Here is a 26,555-nt window from a genome sequence, read left to right on the forward strand (position 1 = left end):
ACTATAAATGGACTTAGTTTTTTCTGCGGGGAAACAAAACATTCACTCTGTGGTTAAAGCTTTTAGAATTTTAATAACTTTCTCCAACTATCCTGGGTTTGTACCAAACTTGGACAGAAGCTTGTTTATGATCATAAGATAATATCCAGAAGTAAATTTTGTAAAAATAAAATTCCATTTTTTCCGTATTTTACTATAAATGGACTTATTTTTTTCTGCGGGGAAACATTACATTCACTCTGTGGTTAAAGTATTTAGAATTTTAATAACTTTCTTAAACTATCCTGGGTTTGTACCAAACTTGGACAGAAACTTGTTTATGATCATAAGATAGTATCCAGAAGTAAATATTGTAAATAAATAAATCCATTTTTTCCATATTTTACTTTTAAATGGACTTAGTTTTTCTGCGGGGAACCATTACATTCACTCTGTGGTTAAAGTTTTTAAAATTTTAATAACTTTCTTAAACTATCCTGGGTTTGTACCAAACTTGGACAGAAGCTTATTTATGATCATAAGATTGTATCCAGAAGTAAAGTTTGTAAAAAGATTACTCAGTTTTTTTCTGTAATTTACTTTTAAATGGACTTAGATTTTCTTACAATCATAAAATAGTAACAAGAAGAATATTTTTATTGATTTTTTTCCTCATTTTTGTTGAGCCTGCGATTTACAGCAAAAATAGGCGAGACACTGGGTTCCGCGGAACCCTTACAAATTTTTTTAACTGTGGAGTGCTTCCTTCTTTGTCGGTCCGACTTGTCTTCGGGCCGAGTTGTCTCAAATTCAAAATAAAATCTTTCCATTACCCTTTACTTAAATTGCGTCACGAATCCAAAACGGCCATATTGAAAAGTTAGGAATTTGCCACTGAAAAATCAAATTTTATGCCTTTATATCGTTAAAAGCAGACTTTGTTGTCCTACTAATAGTAAGTAGTTATGAATTTACTATCTATTAAAGATTATTTTGTTAAATAGGTTTAACATAGAAGGAATCAAAAGACTTTCTGCAGCTACAATCACACATTTACTTCCGTTGTTTGAGACGGTTGTGGAAGATCTTCATAATTCTGTATTTTCACAATGTATTGCTTAAAGCCTTGGTCATACCTTACCGGATAGCTCGAACGGACGCCTAACGGATAACTTTTTTTTAATCCGTTCATGTCCGTTAGTATCTGTATCTGTATCTGTATGTATACGTTGAAGATACCAATTCTGGCTTTTACTCAACGGGAGAGAGAGACACCTATTGGCGGTGTTGGAGAGCAGCCTTGAAGCTCTCAACTGTATCTGCGCATACAATACGATCCTCTAGTTGGTTCCAATGTAGTACACTCTTGACGAAGAAAGAGTTCTTATATGGATCGGTGTTGCTTGGAATAGTATCTAGTGCCTTAGAATTGTTCTTCACTGAATTTGTCACTATATTGGCACATACAAAATTGTCAAATGTTTTGGGTTTGATTTTCCTCTTAGGTTTACTTTTAACAAGAAAATCGTCGGGATTAATAGCTGGGACCAACCCCTCAACCACTTTGTACAGAAAAACTAGCCGTTGACTTGTTCTTCTTGCTTGTAGGTTGTCTAGTTCTAACTCGGCTAGCATTTTGGTGACCGACCCCTCTTCTCTAGACCTATAGTCGCCTGTGATGAATCTAGCCGCTCTGCGTTGTATTCTTTCCAATTGATTTATATCATGTTGTGTATATGGGTCCCATATTATGGCACCATATTCCATAGTTGATCGTACTAATGATATATATGCGGTCTTTTTGCAATCTTTTGGGCAGAAGCGTAGGTTTCTTCTTAGAAAGCCGAGTGTCGAATTGGCTTTCTTGGCAACATTTGAGATGTGCGTGGTCCATTTTAGGTCTTCTGATATTTGTAAGCCTAGATATGGGTTGTGTTGGACTTGTTGTAGTACATGTCCGTCTAGGCTGTACATCTTCTGGCTTTTGTTCTTAATGCTGAGTATATAGCACTTCTTTGCATTAAAGCGCATGTCCCAGTTTGTGGCCCATACTTCTAGGTTTTGGAGGTCTCGTTGTAGGAGTGTGTGGTCATGTTGACTATTTATGTTCCTGTACAGGAGGCAGTCATCTGCGAAAAGTCTGACAGATGATTGTACTGAATCTGGAAGGTCGTTTATGTGGCAGAGGAAGAGAAGGGGTCCTAGTACTGTACCTTGTGGTACACCGGAGTCAACTGAAGCTTCTTCTGATTCCTCCCCATCTACAACAGCTTTCATTTTCCTTTGAGTTAGGAACATCTCCAACCATTTGTTTAGTGGTCCTCTTATACCGTATTCGTTCATTTTGTGCAGTAGTTTGTTGTGTGGCACAGTGTCAAACGCTTTGGAGAAGTCCAGTATAGCTACATCAATTTGTTTTCCTGCGTCGAAGGCTTTCATGAAGTCGTGTAGTGTGACTAGCAGTTGGGTTTCACAGGAATAGCCTGACCTGAAGCCATGGTTTAGTGATGTAAGTACTCTGTGCTTCTCTAGATGTTTAAGTATATGTCTACAGATTATATGTTCCAGTAGCTTGCATGGTACAGATGTTAAGGATACTGGTCTGTAGTTTTCTGGTGCATGTTTGTCCCCCTTTTTGAAGACACTTGATATGTTTGCATTTAGCCAGTCTCTTGGTAATGTACCAGTGTTGATGGATTTTTGGAATATCATTGTAAGTCCAGGTGCTAGTTGTTTTGAGCATTCTTTCAATATACGGTTTGGTATGCCGTCTGGTCCTGATGCCTTGGATGTATTCAGTTTTTTCAGCAGCTTTTCGACTCCATCTGTATTTATGTATAAAGGAGGTATTGTGCTTTTTATGTGCTTTGATGTTGTTGGCAGAGTTTTGTCTTTATTTCTTGTAAATACTGAGCTGAATTGTTTGATCAGTAATTCTGCTTTACCTTTGCTGTCATTGATTAGGTGGCCGTTGCTTTTAAGGGGTGCTATTCCTATGTTGTCCTGTTTTCTTGATTTTACATATTTCCAAAATGGTTTTGAGTTGTTGTTTTCTAGCCCTTCTAGGATTGTGGTATTGATGTAGTTATACTCAGCTTTTCTGATTTGCCGCTTGCATTCTTTTTGGAAGTGCCTGTAGTTGGTCCAGTTGTTGGTTTTCTTTGCCTGTTGGTATAGCCTTGTTTTCTTTTTAAACATTTTCCTAATTTTATGATTGATCCAGGGTAGACTGGTTTTAGATCGGATGAGTTTTGATGGTATATGGTTGTCAAGGTTAGAATAAAGGTCTGTCTTGAACTTGTCCCATAATTCCTGTACTGTGGCACCTGAATTATACATTTCAATGATGTTGGTAGAAAGGATAGTCAGGTCTTTGTGTAGATCTTCCCATTTTGCTTTGGAGTATATGTAGCACCGTTAGACGTCCGTTCTTATCCGTTAGGCGTCCGTCCATATCCGTTGCATGTCCGTTTTATCCGTTGACGTCCGTTCTGTCCATTGGAAAATTTTGAGCATGCTCAAAACTTTGAACGGACATCCAACGGATAAATTGTCCGATGAACGTCCGTTTTGTACGGTACTCGTCCGTTTTGTATCCGTAACGTGTCCGTTATGCATCCGTGGGAGATCCGGTAGACCAATTCACCAACGGACGACTTACGGATAAAACGGATGTGAAACGGACATTAACGGAAGGATAACGGATAAAATGGATGCCTACCGGATGTGAAATGGACAAATGCCAATTGAAATTTCTCATGGTTTATTGCCTTTGATTTTTAGATGGTTTATTGCCTTTAATTTTCAGATTATTTTATTCATCCGTTTTATCCGTAACACTTCAGTTAGGTGTTCGTTTTATCTGGTACTCGTCCGTTGGATGTACGTTCGATGTCCGTTATGTCCGGAATGTATTCCTTTCACGTACGTTCAATGTCCGTTAGGCAATGGTTACATGTCTGTTAGTACACCAACGGACTCCGAACGGATAAAAATTTGGTCAACGGATAACTTTTTTTTATCCGTTAGGCATCTGTTCGAGCTATCCATTAAGGTGTGACCGAGGCTTAAACACCCTGAAACAGACATATTAAACTGTCTATAATCAACAACAAAAGGGACACTTGACAAGTCTAAAAATTTAATGTTAAAACTCCCAACAATAGAATTCTGTTCAGTGAGGCTATAACTGAGTAGCATTTACCTGATCATCTCAGCTTTCAATTATGGTGACCAATAGATTGTTTATTCAGTTGGTTAAGCAGTAAACTGGGCATGTGCACATTAAACTAAGTACATCAATTAGTGCATCAAATGTTGCAGCATACTGCCATATTGATAATAAGTAGAGAATGCCAATATGCCCTATTTTGCTTTAAATCCAGTCTAAACAAAAGTACCCCTCTAGATTTTATCCCCCTATTAAAGGATATTTTTCATTTCCAGCTTGAAATTTTAACATATTTTCAAAGTCCTACCTTTTTGTGCTTATTCATGTTATTGATGCTAAATATTTCAAGAAAAATTTGCTCTTTGAGTCCAAATTTTCTGTTTTCAAAACTTCGAATTTTTCGAAGAACTAAGGATTTTCTTATCCCAGGCATAGATTACCTAACCTGCATTTGGCACATCTTTTTAGAATTTTAGGTTCTCAATGCTCTTCAACTTTGTACTTGGTTGGCTTTATAAATATTTTGATATGAACGTCACTGATGAGTGTTAGGTAGATGAAACACATGTCTGGCGTACTAAATTATAATCCTGGTATCTTTGATAACTATGTAAAAAATGGATTTAATTTGATGACATCGTAGGAAGACATCGCAGAAATAAATTAAAATAGCCTAGCCAGATGTCATAATTATTTGGACTAACATGAAGGTACGAATGCCCTTTATCAGCTTCTGTGGCATAAAATTGGCAGATTCTACAAAATAAATATCCTAATCATGATTTTTCAGATGTCTCAAATAATAATTTATCATTTACCGTTAGTTTGGAAAAAAATTACTACTTTTACTTTTGATAGGTACATTTAATATTGAAGGTGTATCTCCCTGTAAAATTAGTTAAATAAATTGTGAATTAATAAAGTAAAAGTAGGCAGGTACATTATTATGATTATTTAAGGTGTATCTCAATAATTTAGTCTTTTTTTTCAGAAATGGAAGTTCAAAATTATAATAGTGAAAACTTCATGGGAGCATATAACAATGGAGAGTACAATGCAGAAGAGGGAGAATATGTAGAACCATATAATCCAGGAGAAGAATTCATAGAACTCGACTCAACGCAGGAAGGAGAGATTTCACCAACATCACAGGAGAAGGAGCGAGATAGAGAGCGGAGACATCGCCATAGAGACAGAAGGGATAGAAGAAGTGGGGATAAAGATCGTCATGAAAGAAGACGGGATCGCGATAGAGACAGACGTGATAGAGAAAGGCGCCACAGTGGGAGAGACAGGAGTTCTCATAGAGAGGACAGATATGATGAAGATGTATGTCTAATCTATATTGTATATGTTGTTTTTTTATTTAGAATAACAGCATGCTTTAGGTCTGACTTTTAATTCCCAACTTTGTTGTAGGTTTTTTTTGTGTTGTTAGCTTGGTTTTTGACCTTTTGACAACTTGACATGTACCAGTATCTCATTTCTCCTCTAATTATTGAACACAACTCTGACATGAGTTGAAGCATCTTCGCTAGCCAAGGGTTACGATCCACTCTCGCTCTCTTCACCCTTGGCGGATTGAGCCAACATTTGTGATAACAATGTTGCGCCATCTATCGGAAGATAAAAACCATGCCAATTCCGAATACATTAGTCTTGACCAATGGTAGCACTTGAACTCTTCAGCTTGGAGGTAAAAACACGGTAGCGTCTAGATGCTACACACTTGGTAAAGCCGGAAATGAAAGCATACGTCAACATTCATGCATTTGTGCATGAAACATACACAGGAACTTCCATTTGTTGATTAAAAACATTCAAGTTTTCACTAAATATAGTCGCATGTTTAGGGTGGTAAAGGCTTGTTGCACAAAAAACACGTGGCAATTGTTTACAAACACTTTCTACATTTACACGTGATCATGTTACAGGCGCATTTAGATTGGATGCAGCGAGTTTTGACTGCAACCAATAAAAATCCTTACCTTGTGTCTCCGAAATTTTATCTCAATCCGCCAAGGGTGAAGAGAGCGGGAGTGGATCGTAACCCTTGGCTAGCGAAGATGGAGTTGAAGAGGCAAAAGTATACTATTGAAACAAAAGTAGAAATACCTTATTTAATGTTTTTTTCTCCTCTCCAACCTCTTGTGTGTATCATGGTGCTGAATGTTGCTGTTTGTTTTTGCAAAGCTAATTAAAACTTTTCCTCAGAATCAGAACTTTGAGAGTTTACTTGTGAATTGAAATTTTTTGTAAAGTCAGGGTTCTTACAGGTCCTTGAATCCTGGAAAAGTCATGGATTTTTTATTTTGGGTTGAAAAGGCCTTTAAAAGTTGTGGAAAGCTATATCTTAGTGATAAGTTCTTGAAAAGTCCTGGAAAGCTATTATTGCTTGAACTGTAAACTTTATATGTTGTCTATAAATATTTTAAGTAGTTTTTGTCGAAACTGTTTCCTCAATAGAGCTACAAACAAGGTCCCAATTTGATAACCAGTCTTGGTAAATGTAAAATGAGGATTTCAAAATTCGCTTCTTCATAATTTTTGGTGAAAATATATGACCGAACCTGGTTCTTGTAATCCCATAATTGTTGCAGTTTGCTTCATTCAATCACATTATTAGTTTAAGATACCAGTTATCGGTATATTCTTAAAAAATGGCTTGTCATTGACCAGTTGATACAAGAGAAAAATGCCAGGTAACTGCAATTTCCAGTTAAAATGGTTGGAAAACCCAGAGTACAAAAAATGGCTGGTAAGGAAGTAGCGATGTGAAGACAAATTGCAGCCTTTGTCTGAAAGAGTTTGACATTTCAAACATGGGAGAATCTGCATCAAAATATTTACTTGAATAAATACTTTCATACTGATGTGTAGGTCAAAGAATCTCTTATTTTACCCTTTGGTTTCCTGTTTTTTTGGGTATGGAAATTTCATAAAACATCCTTGAAAAGTCATGGAAAAGTCCTTGAAAAATGGAACAAAAAAGGTGTATGAACCCGGTAAAGTGTACTGTCTTGTAGAGTCAATACAAGAGCTATAGATCGCTGTGGAGTTCTTTCAATGGGAACATCAATATAAGTCTATAAAATATAAAATGCTAAAGATAAAAAAAATTGTCTTTTCATAACATCTTGTTTCAATTTCAACCAAGCTTTGTCAAGTTCAGTAGGTAAATGTGTTATGTATTGTTGCTGTCTCAACAACATTTTAGGATTAGTATTATGATATTTTCCCAAAACTTAAAATGATAGAAATGTTTAACACAAAAGTATCACCTTACATAACTCTAGTTCATAACTTGATCAATATAAATATTTAGCTGTTAAAGCAGATCGTCACGATAAACTGTTAAATGTACAGGCCCAGAGCTCAATTTTGGATTTTTTAAGTTTGATTCTGTTTGCCTGTAGATATGATTTTTGCAGGCCCTGAGAGCAATTTTACAAGCCTGGGCTGCCACTCGGCATGAAGACTGTAAAGAAAATATTTTTAGTTGAAAGAAATGATATTAATAAGAAAAAAAAATATCAATTTATACTTTTAGACTGGATCCACAGATGGAGATAGTCGTGATAATTTCAGAGACTACAACAGAAGCAATGAAGATAGAGGAGGAGAAAAATGGATGACTGACACACCAACTAATACTATACTATTGAGGGGTCTTCCTCAAAATATAGAAGAAGCAGATGTAGGTTTTATAGAGAAGTTATACAGTGTCAGTTCACGGTTAAAATCGTTTTTGTTTTTTTATAAATATTGAACTAAATACAATCAAAACTCTATTGCCACTGGCATCATAGTTGTATTTAGCTTGGTTTGAGATCTCATTGTGCAGTATAAAAGAGATGTGATGTGACTGCCAAAGTTTCCAACCCATTCAAAACGAAGTGAATTTTGACAGCTACAAGTCATTACAGCCTTCAACAATGAACAAAATCATTTTTATTTTGGCTTTATTACTTAAAAAGTATACATCAAACTATGGTTTTGACTCACATTTGTGGCACAATAAACATGGATATATGAAAGTGCAGGAATGGCATGGTTTCTTGTGGACATGCATCCTTTCTTGTAGTGACTAGTCTAGCAGTATTTCTGAAACACTTTGTCTTCCAATATTTGCATATTGCCAGAATACAATTTTGAAATAAGGCAATATAGTACAGATTATATTCTAATTATTTGGAGATTAAAGGTCTACTGTCACTTGTTTTAGTACAAGTCTGCTTCAATATCATGAGTCTCTATTCCCTATACCTTATTTAAATTGTAAAGCATCATGATTAAATTTTAATGAACAACAAGGAATGCTATATAAATCTTGTTAAAATTTCTTGTTATTTTAAAATATCACATCCTTATTGACTTTCTGTTGTTATCATTATTCATCCTGGATCTCTGTAGTTTTGTCAAAACACTGGTCTTTGATGCAGTGAAGTTATTGTTTTACTATTGGTTCATTGGAAATCTTGTTTAAAAATGAACAGTGTGTCCAGGCTTGTAGTTTTACTTTGTTTTAATTAATTTTTCAGATACGAGGAGAATTGATGATGTTTGGAGCTCCTGTTAAAGATGTCAGATTAATGAGAAGAAGTTCTGGTAAGGAATTCTGTTCTGATTTTCATCAGAGGCTTTTGTAATACAACTGGTCTTATTTTTTCTGTGCCCTTCAATTTCACTTATTTAAGAACTGCTTCACTGAAAATGGCAAGATTTAAATATACTTAGCTTTGTCTTTTTAACCATTAACAGAACAGATATTAAAAAAATTCAAAAGGTAAACTGTGATCAGAAACTGTTTATGAGGCTGCTTGAGTAAATCTTTACTTGGTACAGGTATCTTGAACTATCTTCTGAAGGAAAATGATAATACTCAAAAACTAGACACGAAAATTTACCTATGGAACTAACAAAAATATTATACTGAGCTGTATACATAATCACAAACAACATAAAAAAAATAATCATATAGTCATGTTATATTGACATCAGAATCTCATAAACCTATAAATTATCATTTGACAATATTTAGATAGATTTGGATCTCAGCTTTTAGTTAATTTTTAGATACAAATCAGAAATGGGGAGATATTTTTTTAGTAAAAAAAAAATGTGCGTTATATGTTAATTTATCAGAAGGGTTTGATAAGATTAACAGTGTACTTTGAGAATCAGATTATCAATTATTACATGACCTGTATGTACATCTCTGTGGTTAAATGTTGTGGTAAAGGATACCTTGGGTTGTACAAAATACTATTAGAGGCAGTAAGTGTTGTGTTATTACTACAATTATATAATTAATGACTACATCAATTTTGTATGCACAAAAAAAGCAAGTAAAAGAAAGTCTATTTTGTATTCAGAAACCTCTAAAAATATTGACAAGATTATCCGTTAATCGTGATTGGTTGCTGCTTCTTTAAGCTTTCCTTATCTTAAAAATTATTTTTATTTCTCAAAGATAAAAAAAATCCAAGCTTTGGTGATGTCACTGGATTGAGAAATATAATATACATGTTTGATACTTGAGCAAATTTGGAAATTATTCTGTCAAAACTAAAATGTGATTCAGCTGTTCTTTATATTTTCTATAAGTATCTAGCTAGATTGATAAATAAAGGTGGCCTTGTAAGACATTTGTAAAACTTTTTGTGAAGAACAATTAACAGAAAAAAAATGATATAAGTTTCAACACAAGAAATTGAAAACATGGAATTTTCAAGATAAAAAAATATGATGTTAATCATGAAAGAGATGAACAAGCGATGTAATTCTGTACAAGAATTAAAGGTAATTATTTATGTAGATGCATTGGTATAGCTTTTAGAACGGAATTAAGATACACATAAAAAAATTGAAAAAGAATATACACAATGATTTGTTAACGTAGGAGAGAGACCAGTCTTGTCATTTATCAGTGAAGCATTGTATTGTAAGCATTTTAAGCCCAACCCCATTGTGAATGGTGATGTTGAATTCTAATGAGTGCCAATAATCATTTTGTACAGGTGCTTCCCGAGGGTTTGCTTTTGTGGAGTTTCAGAGCATAGCAGATGCACAGCGCTGGATGGATCAGAATCAGGTTGAAAACCTTGCTCTGTCGTAAAGTACAAATTATACACATGTGTCATCATACTCTAAACAAAATAATGTCTTGATGAAGACACAGGCTAATATGACTACAGTGGAAATTAACCCCTTGAAAAATGGTTTATTATTATGGGAATGGTGACTAAAAATATAAGGGCTGGGTATTTTGGAGAAAAAAAAGAGGGAAATTTTTTGGGAGGTTAGTTTTAATCTGTGTGTGTGATGACAGTAATAAAAATAAGCCACAAAACACATCAACAGCAAAACTGTACAGTTTTTGTTGGCTTTCAAAGGAACGTAAAAAGGTCAAAAGAACTTCACATCAAGGCATTGAATATGTATACACAAGAAAGTGGTTTATGACAATAAATACCTTCCAAAAAATAATGGATAGTTGTTTTAAAGCTACACAGGGAATTTTATGTAGGTCAAATTTTTAAGTAAAAAAAGGGGTCCTGAGGTTAACAGCTGGGTTGACTTATGGAGTGTTACAATATAATAGTTCAAGTTAAAATGATTTTAGCAAAAGTTTTCAATTATTTTTTGTAGAAAAGTATATTAAGAGCTTGAACCAAACATATGTTGCAACAGTTAACTAAGATTAAGCTGGGCTTAAAACAGTCAAATTTTTATATTTCCTATTTTAAATTCACTCCAGTTGCAAAACCAATACTGCATTTCAAATTTATTGACTTTATCAAATTGTTAAAACAAATTTCCTTTGAATAAACATTGAATGAAAAAGAACTGGTCAGAAATCAAAAGTATTGAGTGTTAGACATTTTTTCTTACTTTTTGAATCTCCAACATTCCTGATTTTTTTTTATTTATCTATAAAAAAGCATGTATTAATGTCCCATACTATTTTATGATATATCAAATGAATTTTTAAATGAAAGTAACCATACATATTTTAGCACTCCATAATTCATGGGAAATGCTTTTATGCATAATCTTAAAAACTGCTTCAATGGGTATTTGTTACTTATTTTGCTTGTTGTTTTACCCCTGCAAAATTTTAAGTTGCCCTAAGATATGCTTAGTTAAAGAGAACAAAAGGATTCAGCTTATATCAGACACACCTCAAAACTACCGATTAAACATAGAAAAAGATGATTTTTTTACGATTTTGTGTTGCATTTTGATTTTGCTGGCTCAATTGGATCACTATCACAACATGGGTTCTGTGTTGTGTGGAGGGTGCTTAGTGTATTTATATCTTTTACTAATAACCATTTATTTCTTAACAGGGAAGACTTAAGCTTCAGAACCAGTTCCATATAAGCATGCATTATAGTACACCAAAAACTGGACCTGAGAAAAACCTACACAAGACGGACTGGACATGTGGAAAGGTAGGCAACATAGTTTCTGGTCATAGATTAAGATAATACATGGGTTCATATTTAGTCATTTTACTAATAGATGTGCTATGAAACTATTTTATCCTTTGACATTATTCATTATAAAAACATTTGTTAACACTCCATTATGAACTTTGCTACTTTGTGGTGAGTTTAAGGGATATCTGACTGACAGGATGAATTTGTAATCAGTAACCAAATTTATGTTCTTTTCTATTATGTTGTGTATAGCTCCTCTTTTTTTTGCACACTTTTTTAGAACACAAAATTTATTAATATTCTTTGATAAATATGATTGAAGTCTTTGATTCGGTATGAACTTTACATCATACTTTTTACTATTTTTTAGTTTAACTAATTTTGGTTGTAAATGACCTTGAATCATCAATTAAAGGTACAAAGTAAGAATTAAAAAAAAATCTTTGAGAAACAGTGTTCTAGTAGGATAAAGTATTTATCTAAATAATCACAATATTTAATTGTTTAGGGCATTGCTATCATATGATGTAAATTTTTAACTTCTAGTGTGGAGTCCATAATTTCAAGAGAAGGGACCATTGTTTCAAGTGCAATTTATCTAGAGAAGGTATGGTAGTATAACCTTTACACATCAGATGATTGAAAACATTGTTACTAGTATTTTGTGTGACATTTAGCATAGCTGATGATTGTAATGACACCAGTGCTACTGATCTTGATAAGAAGTGTTTATATCACTTCCTAGATTCAGTGTTTGGGCTTTGTTTGGAAAGAAATGGAAAAGTCTGACGTTAAAGATGAAAGGCAATCCTTACTGCTCAAAGTTCTAAAAAACTTTGAGAAGACCCCTTCTTTCTTATTTGATAGAAAAAGATTGATTTTGAACAAATTTGAATCATGATGCTGTAATACAACAAAGCACTTGTAAGACGAGGCAGAATCATCGCAGTTTGATATTCTACACCAAAATGACCCTTTATACATTCTTTGACCACAAATCTTCAGTGATGGATAATGTGTTGTTTCTTCTCTGTCCAAAAGTAATCTACATTTGCTTTAACCTGTTCACTTATAGTTAAATGCTATCAACCATATCATTCTGGACAAGGTTTGTTTTGACTGCTTGCTGCTAATTGTGATGTGTCTTGAAAGAATTTTTGATGTTGGAGCATTATCGAGTCAAATTTTCTTGCAATATAGCAGCAGAAAATTCTGATTTAAAGGGGATGTGTTTTTTGTCTGAATATAATGTCAAGAAGCACATAATGGATGTTATACCATTTAGTTTGTACAACAAGGTCACCTTTGAAGTTTGTTGATGTAAGGTGCCAAACAAATTATTTCCTTTTCTTAATGATTCCATGTTTTTTTCAGAATCTGACAGAAAAAATGAGGCTGACGGCTTTGATCAAGTTGGGACAAATCCTTGTAACAGTAAGTTGTCATTTATCATAGGTCTTACTAATAAGTTAACTGGGTTGTTTCTATAGATTTAAGGCACTGAGGTGATTCAGATAATATTTTAGTTGGATTATTCATTTATATGATTGTTTATATCTTGTTATTTATTGTCAAGTTATATTCATTATTAAGTTATATAATGCTATTAATGTATTTGTTGAGCACAGACTTCATAGTAAAATGTAAATGAAAATTTAATACATTCATTAATGTTTTGGTTTAAGGTATTTTGTGCTCACATCAACTTGAAACTTAGTAAACTGTTCATTAATATAAGTGCCAAATAAGGGTTTTGGCCAAGAGTTCCTGTTGAACTTTGACTTTATTACTTTGACAAGGGACACAGTTTATTTTGTTTATGAAAAGATAAAACTCAGTCCATGGAAGTGTACAGTCAACATAATAAAGTGAGTGTTTGATCTAAGTATTTGTGATGATCATTGCCTTTTCATTATTTCAGCATTGATTTTTCGTGGTTTAGATGCCCTTACTACAGAAGACAATCTGATTCGTGCCTTGTCAACAGTAAGAATATCTGACATCAAAAATATACAGGTGATGAGAGATGAATCTACTAGCATTTCCAGAGGATATGGTTTCCTTGAGTTAGGTTCAGTGATGGAAGCCACACAGTTGCTGAATTGTATCTCACAAGTGTCATTTGAAGTTGATGGGAAAATGATCCTTGTGAACTTTGCTAAAAACACTTATTCTACTGTGATGGCAACACTGGCTGCACAATATGCAGGAGAACAGGTATACATTCATTAAAAAACGTCATACTATTAAGTTAAAATGCAAACCATAATATTTAAAAGACGAAGTAATATTTGAAGTGAATAAAAATTATAGTATAAGTATACTTTCACTGATTTTGTAAGACCATCTTTATTTGACCAATAAAAGTTATAATTATAGTCCCTACACAATTAAATGGGTATAAACACAAATATTTTGTTGACTGTTTTTAGCAGGGAACATATGATGTCAGCCAACAGAGTACTTATTATGATGGATACTATCAGCAAGGAACAGAGTATGATCAGCAACAGTACAGTGGACAATACTATGATGGACAGAACTATGACTACTCTCAGTACTATGATCAGAATGGAGCAGCTGCTACACCTACTCAAAGTATGTAATTACACTAATGTTTACACTTATGAACTTTTCTGTAGAGAGATTTCCATCACTGCCCTTTCTATTGACCAAAAGCAATATAAAATGAAGGGGTTGTAGTGAAAGGATTTAGTAATAGGAATATTCTAACAACCTTACAATTGCGCCCTGTTAATTCAGGTAATACTTTATCAAAAGGTGTTTGAATTGGGTAAATTTCTGAAGTACTGTAACTGTGACAATTATTTGGCTAACAGAAACCTAAAAGATAAAAAAAATGAAAGTATTTCAAATTGAGATGAAATGGAGGTTCCATAAATTTTGCATATTTGTAGAAGACTACCTGAGAATGTGAATAATTGACAAATGTGCATAGCAGGGTGTGTCAAGTCCCAACAGGAAAAGTACTTATTTCAAATCTCACCTTTTATTTTCCAGCAGATTCAACAAATGCAGCAGCAGCAGTAGCCCAAGCAGCTATACAACAGGCTAACGCTGTTAAGCATCTTGTTAATAAACAAGTAAGTTTAAATTTCACATTTGTTAACAAGTTTGACCTCATAGTATTCAAACCCCTGAAGGAGACATCGGGTAGCTCATTCATTAAAAGACGTGGGACTAGGTGCGGAACAGCCTAATAAATATATTTTACCACAGTGTACTCTCAGCGTCTCCAAAGCTTCATATCAAAATTTAGTTTTTGAACAGAATATTTACTCTACCTTATTAAAGAGAATATTTAACATGGTCTTTGATTTAAAATCTGCTAGTTGATAAATGATATTATGCAAAAAGCATAAATTTTGACGGGGGAAAAAACCAAGAAGAATTATGTGAAGAAACAATTTCTACCTATCTTTGTAAAAATGATACACATTGATAAATAGAAATTTAGTGCATTGTAAGAAATCTCGCACCTACATACTTGTATGATATTGTCGAAAAGGTAAAAGAACACTAAAAATATATTGTCCTGGGACAGATGGATATGTGCATTACGGTTTATTGAAACTCTGTTCTTTTATTATACTTTTGACACCAAGAGATATGATGTGTATTTCACAAACCAAAGTTCTGTAGTTCTATTTTGGTATGCTCTGTTGATGAATTCATATAAAATTTTACATATATATTGTGGAAACCCTTTTTCTTTAGGTAAAAGGACAAGTACCAGAGTTACAGGTTGTTAATCAAGATCAGTCACAACAAAGTGCACAAGAATACCAAGTTTATCGTAAGTTCACTTCACAAAATAAGGAAGTAGTATAGATGGAATTATAACAGAGGAGAAGGTATATTGAGACCACTTTTGGGGTCCATTGAATTTGAAAATCAAAAAGTATTATAAATCTACCAAATAACATCCTTCAAAAGGTCATAAATCATGACAGTCAAATAGCCTCATTTTAAGATCGTGAGAACTCATATAAAAATAAGAAAAAGTTGACATGGAGAGGTGTGCAGTCAATTCCTAATTGTACTTGTTTTCGCATTTGTACTTTATTTTCAATTATTTGTTTTTGTAGCTCCACCAGATGTATCTCAATATCAATATGAAGAAACATCAGGATACTACTATGATCCCACAACTACACTTTATTATGATGCAAGCACACAGGTAATTAGTTGTACCAGTATTACATCTCCCATCTTCAAAGTAACTAAATTATTATAATCAGTTACTTCTTTCTCAAAAATCAAATATTTCCGCTGAAATGAGATTGTTAGATAGATATTTTTTTAAATAAGAAAAAAAGTTTTGAAAGGACAGATAATTTGCATTTAGGTGATAGTATAGAAAAAGAATACAGAATAATTGTATCCTTATTAATTTTTCAGTATTACTACAATGCTCAGACAGGACAGTTTTTGTATTGGGATGCAGATAAGTTTACTTATCTTCCTGCTCCTAATGGGGATGAAAATTCAGGTAGAGATGGTGATCAGAGGAAAGAACCCGGCAATAAAAAGGAGAAAGTTAAAGTAGCAAAGAAAATTGCTAAGGTATTGTTAAATTTTCATGATTATTATTTTAATATGAATGACCATTATAATGCATAATGTAATAATAGTTCTACATAAGATTCAAGATAAAAACACCAATGCTTAACTGAAAATTCAGCTTTTTAGCTCACCTGGCCCAAAGGGCCAAGTGAGCTTTTCTCATCACTTTGCGTCCGTCGTCGTCCGGCGTTAACTTTTACAAAAATCTTTTCCTCTGAAACTACTGGGCCGAATTAAACCAAACTTGGCCACAATCATCATTGATATATCTAGTTTAAAATTTGTGTTTTTTGACCCGGCCAACCAACCAAGATGGCCGCCATGGCTAAAAATAGAACATAGGGGTAAAATGCAGTTTTTGGCTTATAACTCAAAAACCGAAGCATTTAGAGCAAATCTGACATGGGGTAAAATTGTTTACAGGTCAAGATCTACCTGCCCTAAAATTTCCAGATGAATCAGACAACCCGTTGTTGGGTTGCTGCCCCTAAATTGGTAATTTTAAGGAAATTTTACTGTTTTTGGTCATTATCTTGAATATTATTATAGATGGAGATAAACTGTAAACAGCAATAATGTTCAGCAAAGTAAGATTTACAAATAATTCAACATGACCAAATTGGTCAGTTGACCCGATTAGGAGTTATTGCCCTTTATAGTCAATTTTTAACCTTTTTTCGTAAATTTCCATGATCTTTTACAAAAATCTTCTCCTGAAACTACTGGGCCAAATGAAACCAAAATTGACCACAATCATCATTGATGTATCTAGTTTAAAATTTGTGTTTTTTGACCCGGCCAACCAACCAAGATGGCGGCTACGGCTAAAAATAGAACATAGGGGTAAAATGCAGTTTTTGGCTTATAACTCAAAAACCAAAGCATTTTAGAGCAAATCTGACGGGTAAAATTGTTAATCAGGTCAAGATCTATCTGCCCTGAAATTTTTAGATGAATCGGACAACCGTTGTTAGGTTGCTGCCCCTAAATTGGTAATTTTAAGGAAATTTTGCTGTTTTGGGTTATTATCCTGAATATTATTATAGATAGAGATAAACTGTAAACAGCAATAATGTACAGCAATTTAAGACTCAAAAATAAGTCAAAATGACCAAAATGGTCAATTGACCCCCTAAGAAGTTATTGTCCTTTATAATCAATTTTTAACAATTTGCATAAAATTTGTAAATTTTTTCTAACATTTTCCACTGAAACTTCACGGACAAGTTCATTATAGATAGAGATAATTGTAAGCAGCAAGAATGTTCAGTAAAGTAAGATGTACAAACACATCACAATCACCTAAACACAATTTTGTCATGAACTCTCTGCTTCCTTTGTTTAATTCACATATATCAAGGTGAGCGACACAGGCTCTTTAGAGCCTCTAGTTTGTAAAACTGATGGTTTTATTATTATTCATGATTTATTGATCTTTCAACTATTTTCAATGATTTGATAAAACTATTATGTGATCTTATAACACAAATGATACTGACAATCCATCTTTTCATTAGGAAATAAGTGATTTTGGCATGCCATCCTGTTACTAGATATACATGCTTATATAATGCTTAAAGTTAATATTTTTCTGGAAGACTTTTGCTGTTAAAGTCATGTCAAATCCCTTAAAAATGACACTGTAAAATACAATTGCTATCTCTATATTTCAGGATATGGAGAAATGGGCAAAGTCTTTAAATGCACAGAAAGAAACAATTAAACACTTTAATAAAACATTTCAAACTATATCTGGTGTAAGGATTATGGATGATAAAAAAGAATCAGCAACAGCTGATGCTGGCTTTGCTATCCTAGAAATGAGTGTGAGTATATCTGCAGTAATCTACACATGTAATTGTATTTGTCATACATTCTATAGTGAAATAGTTTAACAGTGAAAGGCATTACTAAATCATTTACCAATGAAATATTTCATGTTTGAATAGGATAAATATTGATCAAAAGGCACTTGCAAACAATTTATATCACTCACAAGGTGCTAACATCAATCCTTAGAGTACTCAGGTAAAATAATGTATAAAGCATTTTATGATTTATGTGTACTTTTTTATGGGCATAATGTTTTCTGTTCGTTTGTCCGCCCCCCTTTAGATTAAAGTTTTTGGTGAGGTAGATTTTGTACACATGTTCCTTATGATATGATCTTTCTAATTTTATTGCCAAATAAGAGATTTTCCCCGTTTTTTAAGGTCCATTGAATCGAGAAAATGATAGTGTGGATTGGGCAGCCATTTACTAGAGACACATTCTTGTTTAAACTTTTTTTCATGTTAAACAACCAGCAATCAATCAGTAATTCATTGTTTTTTGGTTTACTGTTGTCAATCTTTATGATCTGCTTGCCATATCATACCTTCACATTTGTCACATACTACCAGTATGATACTGGTATTATAATACTTTGTTTTTAAAAATCGCATCTGTAAAAAAATTCTGTCACCAGACAAACTACCTCATTTATAAACAATTGCATTGTCATGTTCTCCAAGTTTATAAAACATACAAATTTAATGCAGTATATTGTATTTGTAATCATGGTAATATAAAATTATGTATGAGTTCAATTTTCACATGTTTCGTTTACCTCTTGTAAAATATCATGATATGAGCAAATAAGCCCTAATACGGATAAATCAGCATGTGCAATACTAAAAACGTTCCACTGTCGATATAAATCAAGATTTAATATTGCTCTTCGAACAGGGCCAATACAGAAAAAAGCGGGGGAAAAGCCGTTCACTTCCGGTTTTTAATTTTCTTACGCCATTACTTAACTTTGAAAGTATCGTTATGCATAAAAACATTTGTATAATATTTTTTAAATTAAAGTCATAAAATAAACAGGTTAAATGATGTGAAATGTTTTGTAACGTCTTAAAGTTTTGAAACGGAAAAAACAGGGCCAATACAGAAAAAAGCTGTATTGGCCCATGCGCTAATATGGGACGTTCACTTCCGGTTTTTATACGACCGCAAATTTTGAAAAAAATTTCGTCGTATATTGCTATCACGTTGGCGTCGTCGTCGTTGTCGTCCGAATACTTTTAGTTTTCGCACTCTTACTTTAGTAAAAGTGAATATAAATCTATAAAATTTTATAGCAAGGTTTATGACCACAAAAGGAAGGTTGGTATTGATTTTGGGAGTTTTGGTCCCAACATTTTAGGAATTAGGGGCCAAAAAGGGCCCAAATAAGCATTTTCTTGGTTTTGGCACTATAACTTTAGTTTAAGTTAATAGAAATCTATGAAATTTTGACACAAGGTTTATGACCACAAAAGAAAGGTTGGGATTGATTTTGGGAGTTTTGGTTTCAACAGTGTAGGAATTAGGGGCCAAAAAAGGGCCCAAATAAGCATTATTCTTGGTTTTCGCACAATAACTTTAGTTTAAGTAAATAGAAAATAATAAAATTTAAACATAATGTTTATGACCACAAAAGGAAGGTTGGTATTGATTTTGGGAGTTTAGGTCCCAACAGTTTAGGAATTAGGGGCCAAAAAGGGACCCAAATAAGCATTTTTCTAGGTCTTCGCACCATAACTTTAGTATAAGTAAATAGAAATCTATGAAATTTAAACACAAGGTTTATGACCATAAAAGGAAGGTTCGTAATGATTTTGGGAGTTTTGGTCCCAACAGTTTAGGAATAAGGGGCCCATAGGGTCCAAAATTAAACTTTGTTTGATTTCATCAAAATTGAATAATTGGGGTTCTTTGATATGCCGAATCTAACTGTGTATGTAGATTTTTAACTTTTGGTCCCGTTTTCAAATTGGTCTACATTAAGGTCCAAAGGGTCCAAAATTAAACTTCGTTTGATTTTGACAAAAAATTAATCGGTTGGGTTCTTTGATATGCTGAATCTAAAAATGTACTTAGATTCTTGATTATCGGCCCAGTTTTCAAGTTGGTCCAAATCGGGGTCCAAAATTAAACTTTGTTTGATTTCATCAAAAATTGAATAAATGGGGTTCTTTGATATGCCAAATCTAACTGTGTATGTAGATTCCTCATTTTTGGTCTTGTTTTCAAATTGGTCTACATTAAAGTCCAAAGGGTCCAAAATTAAACTTAGTTTGATTTTAACAAAAATTGAAATCTTGGGGTTCTTTGATATGCTGAATCCAAACATGTGCTTAGATTTTTGATTATGGGCCCAGTTTTCAAGTTGGTCCAAATCAGGATCTAAAATTATTATATTAAGTTTTGTGCAATAGCAAGTCTTTTCAATTGCACAGTATTGCGCAATGGCAAGAAATATCTTATTGCAAAATATTGTGAAATAGCAATTTTGTTTTTAATTAGAGTTATCTTTCTTTGTCCAGAATAGTAAGCAAGAAATATCTAATTGTAAGATTTTTTTTTATTTGGAGTTATCTTTCTTTGTCCAGAATCAACTTAAATCTTTGTTATATATACAATATACAATGTATATACAACTCGTCCAGTGTTCTCCCCAGGATTTTTGGATAGCACCAGGGTAACGCGTGACAAAATGAATTTTACAGTATTTTGTGTCGCGTTGCGTTGCTTATTTTCTTCTTGTTACTTTTTGTCATTACCTGTTTGCCTTTGTTTTGTTTTACTGTGGTACTGTGTTGTAGGACTTCGGGTCAGAAAATTATTGGTGGAAAAAGTAAATCAATATACAGTTTGTATACTTTAATATCTTTGAAGAATAAATAAAAGAAAGCACAATTAGTCTTTAAGCTAAAGTCACTTCTTATATTTTGATCAAGCCATTTTGTCCCGATACTTGCAGTTACACTACACATTCCCCATGTTAGATTTCACCATAACAATGAACTTTGAACAAGATTTTGATACAGAACCTTCAGTAAATTAAAAACTATTTTCCATAGTTTAGACCTGATTCTTTTAGACCACAACAAATTTATTTTTTTGGTTAATACTTTGTAACAGACATGAAGAGTACTTTATAAGAGTTATCTATTCACAATGTTCATCCCTAGCTACATTTCTGCATTGGAATATATTAGAGTTTTGGCAGCAGGCTGTTTAGTCCTGTTACAGTCAAATATTTTTCACCCCTAAAAATACCCGTTTATTATAATATGTCTGTGCATCAATAATGGTATGATTCTCAAAAATATTTTGCAAAATGTTTTTGTTGGTGTGTTCTAAGAATGTTTTTATCCTTAATGTAACATTCTAATATAATTTTGCATTCAATTTGTACTTTATTTTAATTTGCAATGAGAAATTATATGTGAGGAGCATTTATTTGTAATTAGCAAAATCAGGGGAAGTAACTCCACAATTAATTCCTAAACGGCAAATTATTTCGACTAGAGACAGGCCTAATAGGGTTCATTAACAAATGTCTGCTTGTCCCTCACAAGTCTGTTATTAAACTTATGATCTCTTAATTAATTAAAACACAAAAGAATCATGTACATCGATTAAATCCAATCATCAAGGTTATTAACCTCAACAGGTAAATCGATCACGTGGTGTAAACAATCCACTTGTCAATACTGGATTAAACTGGTTAGAACTGGTCAATTTTGATGTAAAGTTGAAGTCATCTGAAACTTTACCGATTTTGATACGATTTTTTTTACCGAAAACTTTTACCACCACGGAGAAAAATTATACATCGCGGCAAGAGCGATACCACCGCGGTAGAAAATTATACATCGCGGGCCCGTGGTCCTTTAAGGGCCTGGGGAGAACACTGCTCGTCTAAACATCAACCCAACAATGTTATTTTCAATATACAATGTATATTCACTTTTTACTACCAACTGATAAATTAAAATAATCTTTACCATTCAGTGATAACAAGCAGTTTTTTTACATCTTAATATTTTATGATGTATTTAAATGAGTAGTAATTGTTGCAAACTCCATTAGAAATTTTAATTGAGATTAGTTTTGGAATAAGGGAAAGGGGGATGTGATTAAAAAAATTGGCTTCAATTTTCTCATTTGAAATTTCATAAATAATAAGAAAATTTCTTCAAACATTTTTTTGAGAGGAATAATATTCAACAGCATAGTGAATTGCTCTAAGAGAAAACAAAAATTTTAATTTCATGAGAACACATTCATTCTGTGTCAGAAACCTATGCTGTGTCAACTATTTAATCACAATCCAAATTTAGAGCTGAATCCAGCTTGAATGTTATGTCCATACTTGCCCCAACCTTTCAGGGTTCAACCTCTGCGGTCGTATAAAGCTATGCCCTGCGGAGCATCTGGTTAATTCTCTTATAATCATTTAATAAAAATTTGATAAATCCTACGGGTCTCGAGGCCAATACAGAAAACCTTGAATCTATACCAGTGCCAATACAGAAACAGCCAGTTAATAACACTATAGTATAATATGGATACAACCAGCCTTGACTTTTTAACTTCTGACACATTACTTGATATATACCCTCAAATTTCTATTGCTTGTTGTTTCATATTTACTATTTTCTTTATAGGTTAAAGGTGGATTGGTAGAAGATAAAAAATTAATGCCACCACCACCATTCCTGGTAAGTTGTAATGTTGTAAAGTCTAGCTTATATCTCGTGCTCGTTAGGCAAGGTTTAAATGGGTAATTGCTTGATATGATCAATATAAGAATTTAGTTAATTTAGAATAAGGAAAAAAATAATCTTATATCTGTATCTGCAAAATTATTGAGTACAAATCGCTTCTATTTTTAAATAATTTTTTTCAATACTTTTTTTATAGAAACAACATGTATATTGTCTTTGGTTTCTGAAATTCTTATTTGTGTAATTTAGAGTGGCGGTCCTGCCAATCAGGCTCAATCTCCAACAGCACAGGCTGCAAGTGCTGCAGGTTTAGTAGCTTCCTATGGTGGAGATAGTGATTCTGATGGGGAAGAAGATTCACAAGGAGGTGGTGTAGATGAAAGCAAACTAACAGACTGGAACAAATTAGCTTGTTTGTTGTGCAAGAGACAGTTTCAAACTAAAGAAATCTTAGTAAAGCATCAACAGATGTCAGGTTTACACAAAGTAAGTATACATTTACTTCACCTCAATGTAGCAACAACTAAACCACAAAAATAACAAAAGACAATTATAAGTTATAGGCCATTGAACAGTCCTTAATAATTAAAATACCTTAAAGATGACTGGGACATAGAAAAATGGTCACTTTGGTCTTCTGTCGAACAGTTTAACCCTTGTCAAAGTGGAAAGTCTATTTTACTGTCAGTGATGCATATAATCAGTGTCCTTAACATCCTCATTTTATGTGTCCCTGCCCTTCATTCCAGTGGACTTGTAACGTTAAGTGTTTTAAACCTACAACATCCTCATTTTATGTGTCCCTGCCCTTCATTCCAGTGGACTTGTAATGTTAAGTGTTTTAAACCTACAACATCCTCATTTTATGTGTCCCTGCCCTTCATTCCAGTGGACTTGTAACGTTAAGTGTTTTAAACCTACAATATCCTCATTTTATGTGTCCCTGCCCTTCGTTCCAGTGGACTTGTAACGTTAAGTGTTTTATACCTACAATATCCTCATTTTATGTGTCCCTGCCCTTCGTTCCAGTGGACTTGTAACGTTAAGTGTTTTAAACCTACAATATCCTCATTTTATGTGTCCCTGCCCTTCATTCCAGTGGACTTGAAACGTTAAATGTTTTAAACCTACAATATTGATGAATAAAGTAATTGCAATACTGGTGTGTTGTTTGTAGGAAAACTTGGAAAAGTTATACCGATCAAAAGGTGTCAGTCCAGGAGGAAATACTGATGCAGAAAAATTACAATACAGAGACAGGGCTAAGGAAAGGAGGGAAAAGTATGGAATACCACCACCACCAGAACCAAGAAATAAAAGACCAGAGGTACCAGCTGTGTAAGTTCATTTATACACTTGGAACTAGTTTGAAACATATATTTACTTATACAACTCAATCATTGTAAAATATAAATATAGAAACGAGGAGATGTAGTTTGATGACCAATGAGACTACTATCTACCAGAGTTAAAATGATGTGGATATCAGCAATTATAGGTAACAGTACTGCCTTAAACAATGATAAAAGGCCATTACGTATAGATGCTTTATAAGGCCCTAGACATGAAAAAAACATGAAACGATTCAATTAAGAAACCTAATGGCATAATTGATGACCAAAAAATATTTTAGGAAAACAAATATGACAGACAAAAACCATTTGAAATGAATTGATTCTTTACTGTCAAATGTTAAGAGACTATATAAGATAGGTATATATTACATTATCATTACCTCTTTGTTTTCAATTGATATCTTTATTCAAGTCAAGTAAGTGTAATGTTTGCTAGATCCTGCCGAAAAGTTTTGAGTGAAATTAGATATTGCTTGAAGTAGAAAATATTTTAATGAAAGAACAAATCTAAAAGTCTTGTTTTACTTGTGAGTGTGTAGAATAGATTTTTTTAAAATAAAAACAGCAAGATGTGATGAAATCATAAATATTGAATTTGATTTAAAGTACAATTTCTCATTACAGTTATGAAGAACCAACTAAAACAGGAATTGGTGGAGAAAATATTGGAAATAAACTGTTGCAAAAAATGGGTTGGTCAGCAGGACAAGGTCTTGGGAAGAATCGACAAGGCATTGTTGCTCCTATCACAGTAAGTCTTAACATGGAACCAGTATTATATTTAACCTATAATATATGGAAACTATAGTTTCACTTAATATATAAACAAATAACAGATGTGGTATGAAATGGAAGAAAATATGGACTGAATACTACAATGTATTACAAAGTTACTTCAAAGGGTTTTTGGGTAAACATTGCATGAAATGCTATCAAAATCGTAAAGTGCTGACTTGACACGTAAGTCTTCTAACGTTGATTACTTCTTTTGAGTTACACAAAATAAAGTGCATTGTTCATATCATTCTAAACATCCTATTCATGAACAATTCCAGAAACTTATTAATGAAATAAATGCTAATATATATTCTAGTTACAAAATAATGTTAAGAAAATTCAGGCTTTTACCAAAGTCTTCTTATAATATTATACAAAATTACGATTCGTTGAACACATAATTTTGTTGTTCCACTTAACCAAAATAATCCATGAAAAATTGGTATCGAAAAATTAATAATGAATCCACCTTAAGATCTTTAATATAAATTTTAGTCAAACTTGACAACTTATGGGAATTGTTATGATGTAAGTATCAAAGAAATTTAGGCAAGGTCAAATATATATCATTTATTATATTACTAGGCCTAGTATAATATTTGACAATCTGAAGAGCCTGTTGATATTTGGGTGGGGATAACTGAAAGAGGTTTACTGGTAGTAGAAAAACTATTATTCACTATTAGTATTCATGGCATTATAAATTTATTTCCCTTATATTTCAATATCTTTAAATATTTGAGAATTGACTTTTTCAGGCTCAGAGAAGGAATGCTACAGCTGGTTTAGGAATGAGAGGTGCAAGCAATGTCGCAAGTGGTGGAGATTCCTACAAAGAGGCAGCCAGAAAAAATATATTTGCTCGATACCAAGAAACAGAATGAACTGTGATAAAATAAAATATATAACATTTTTTGCTTCGCTAACATAATGTGACAAGCAATCTTTCACAAAGAGAAGTTTCAATAATAATTTATTACAACCAAATAAAAACTATTGATAACATCAACAGCTGCGCATTTATGGAGCTGAGAATATAGAAAAAAAGAAAACAGAATAGTTGCTCATATTTCTAGCAGAGACCATAGAAAACCGATAAAGAGAGTGCTATTCGAGTTAATGGCTTGTATGGAGGATAAACAATAAAGCACCATGATACCTGTAATTTTGTACAGTTTTTGTAATGCTTTCTGTATATAAGGGTTTTATTGATTTTGTTTTGTAACAATTTAATAGGTTGTAAAAAGTGATGTACATTCAGAGGTGGAAAGTGCAGAAACATTTATAATATTTTAGAACAAAGTAATATTCTTGTTGTTTTTTTCAAAATGAATATAATCATGTATGTATTGAATTAACAAAGAATTAATTTGATTTTGAGTGAAAAGAATATTGTAAATAGAGAAGCATAGTATAAATGTACATAGTATCACTACATCATGGTAATATATTTGTACAGATATTTTCTACTGCTAACAAAATATACTGTAAACCAAGAAGTCTTGTCTTTATTAAACTGCCTTTTTTGAAAGAAAAGTAAAATGCATCTAAGAATCAAAATGCCAGAATGCGTATAGAAATAATGTTCTCAAGTAGGAGTTTCAGAAAAAAAATCATAACTTGAAAAAAAACATGTAGTGTAGGGGGTCTAGGTTAAAAAAGTGGGAAGAAATTGAGAACTCAAAATTTACCCATTTTC

At 32.9% G+C, this 26,555-nt stretch overlaps 1 protein-coding gene across 4 annotated transcripts; it reads left to right on the top strand.

Moving 5' to 3' along the window:
• The first annotated feature begins 813 nt into the window (after positions 1 to 813).
• On the top strand, positions 814 to 26,355 carry LOC134689739 (RNA-binding protein 5-like). Of its 4 annotated transcripts, none has more exons than XM_063549711.1 (20): positions 814 to 934; positions 5,142 to 5,479; positions 7,701 to 7,847; positions 8,692 to 8,758; positions 10,171 to 10,244; positions 11,503 to 11,607; positions 12,142 to 12,202; positions 12,970 to 13,029; positions 13,517 to 13,812; positions 14,028 to 14,193; positions 14,617 to 14,699; positions 15,334 to 15,412; positions 15,705 to 15,796; positions 16,018 to 16,182; positions 17,856 to 18,008; positions 22,665 to 22,718; positions 22,974 to 23,210; positions 23,902 to 24,062; positions 24,704 to 24,830; positions 25,615 to 26,355. In XM_063549711.1, exons 2-20 carry the CDS (start codon positions 5,144 to 5,146, stop codon positions 25,738 to 25,740), a joined length of 2,589 nt encoding a protein of 862 aa, XP_063405781.1. In that variant the 5' UTR covers positions 814 to 934; positions 5,142 to 5,143; the 3' UTR covers positions 25,741 to 26,355. The 4 variants fall into 4 exon arrangements, with proteins under 4 accessions (XP_063405781.1, XP_063405787.1, XP_063405795.1 ...); XM_063549717.1 differs by having other exon boundaries at positions 14,620 to 14,699; XM_063549725.1 differs by having other exon boundaries at positions 14,031 to 14,193.
• Positions 26,356 to 26,555: the final 200 nt, after the last annotated feature.

The sequence above is a fragment of the Mytilus trossulus genome, chromosome 1 (genome assembly GCF_036588685.1).
Source record: "Mytilus trossulus isolate FHL-02 chromosome 1, PNRI_Mtr1.1.1.hap1, whole genome shotgun sequence".
NCBI classification, from domain to species: domain Eukaryota; kingdom Metazoa; phylum Mollusca; class Bivalvia; order Mytilida; family Mytilidae; genus Mytilus; species Mytilus trossulus.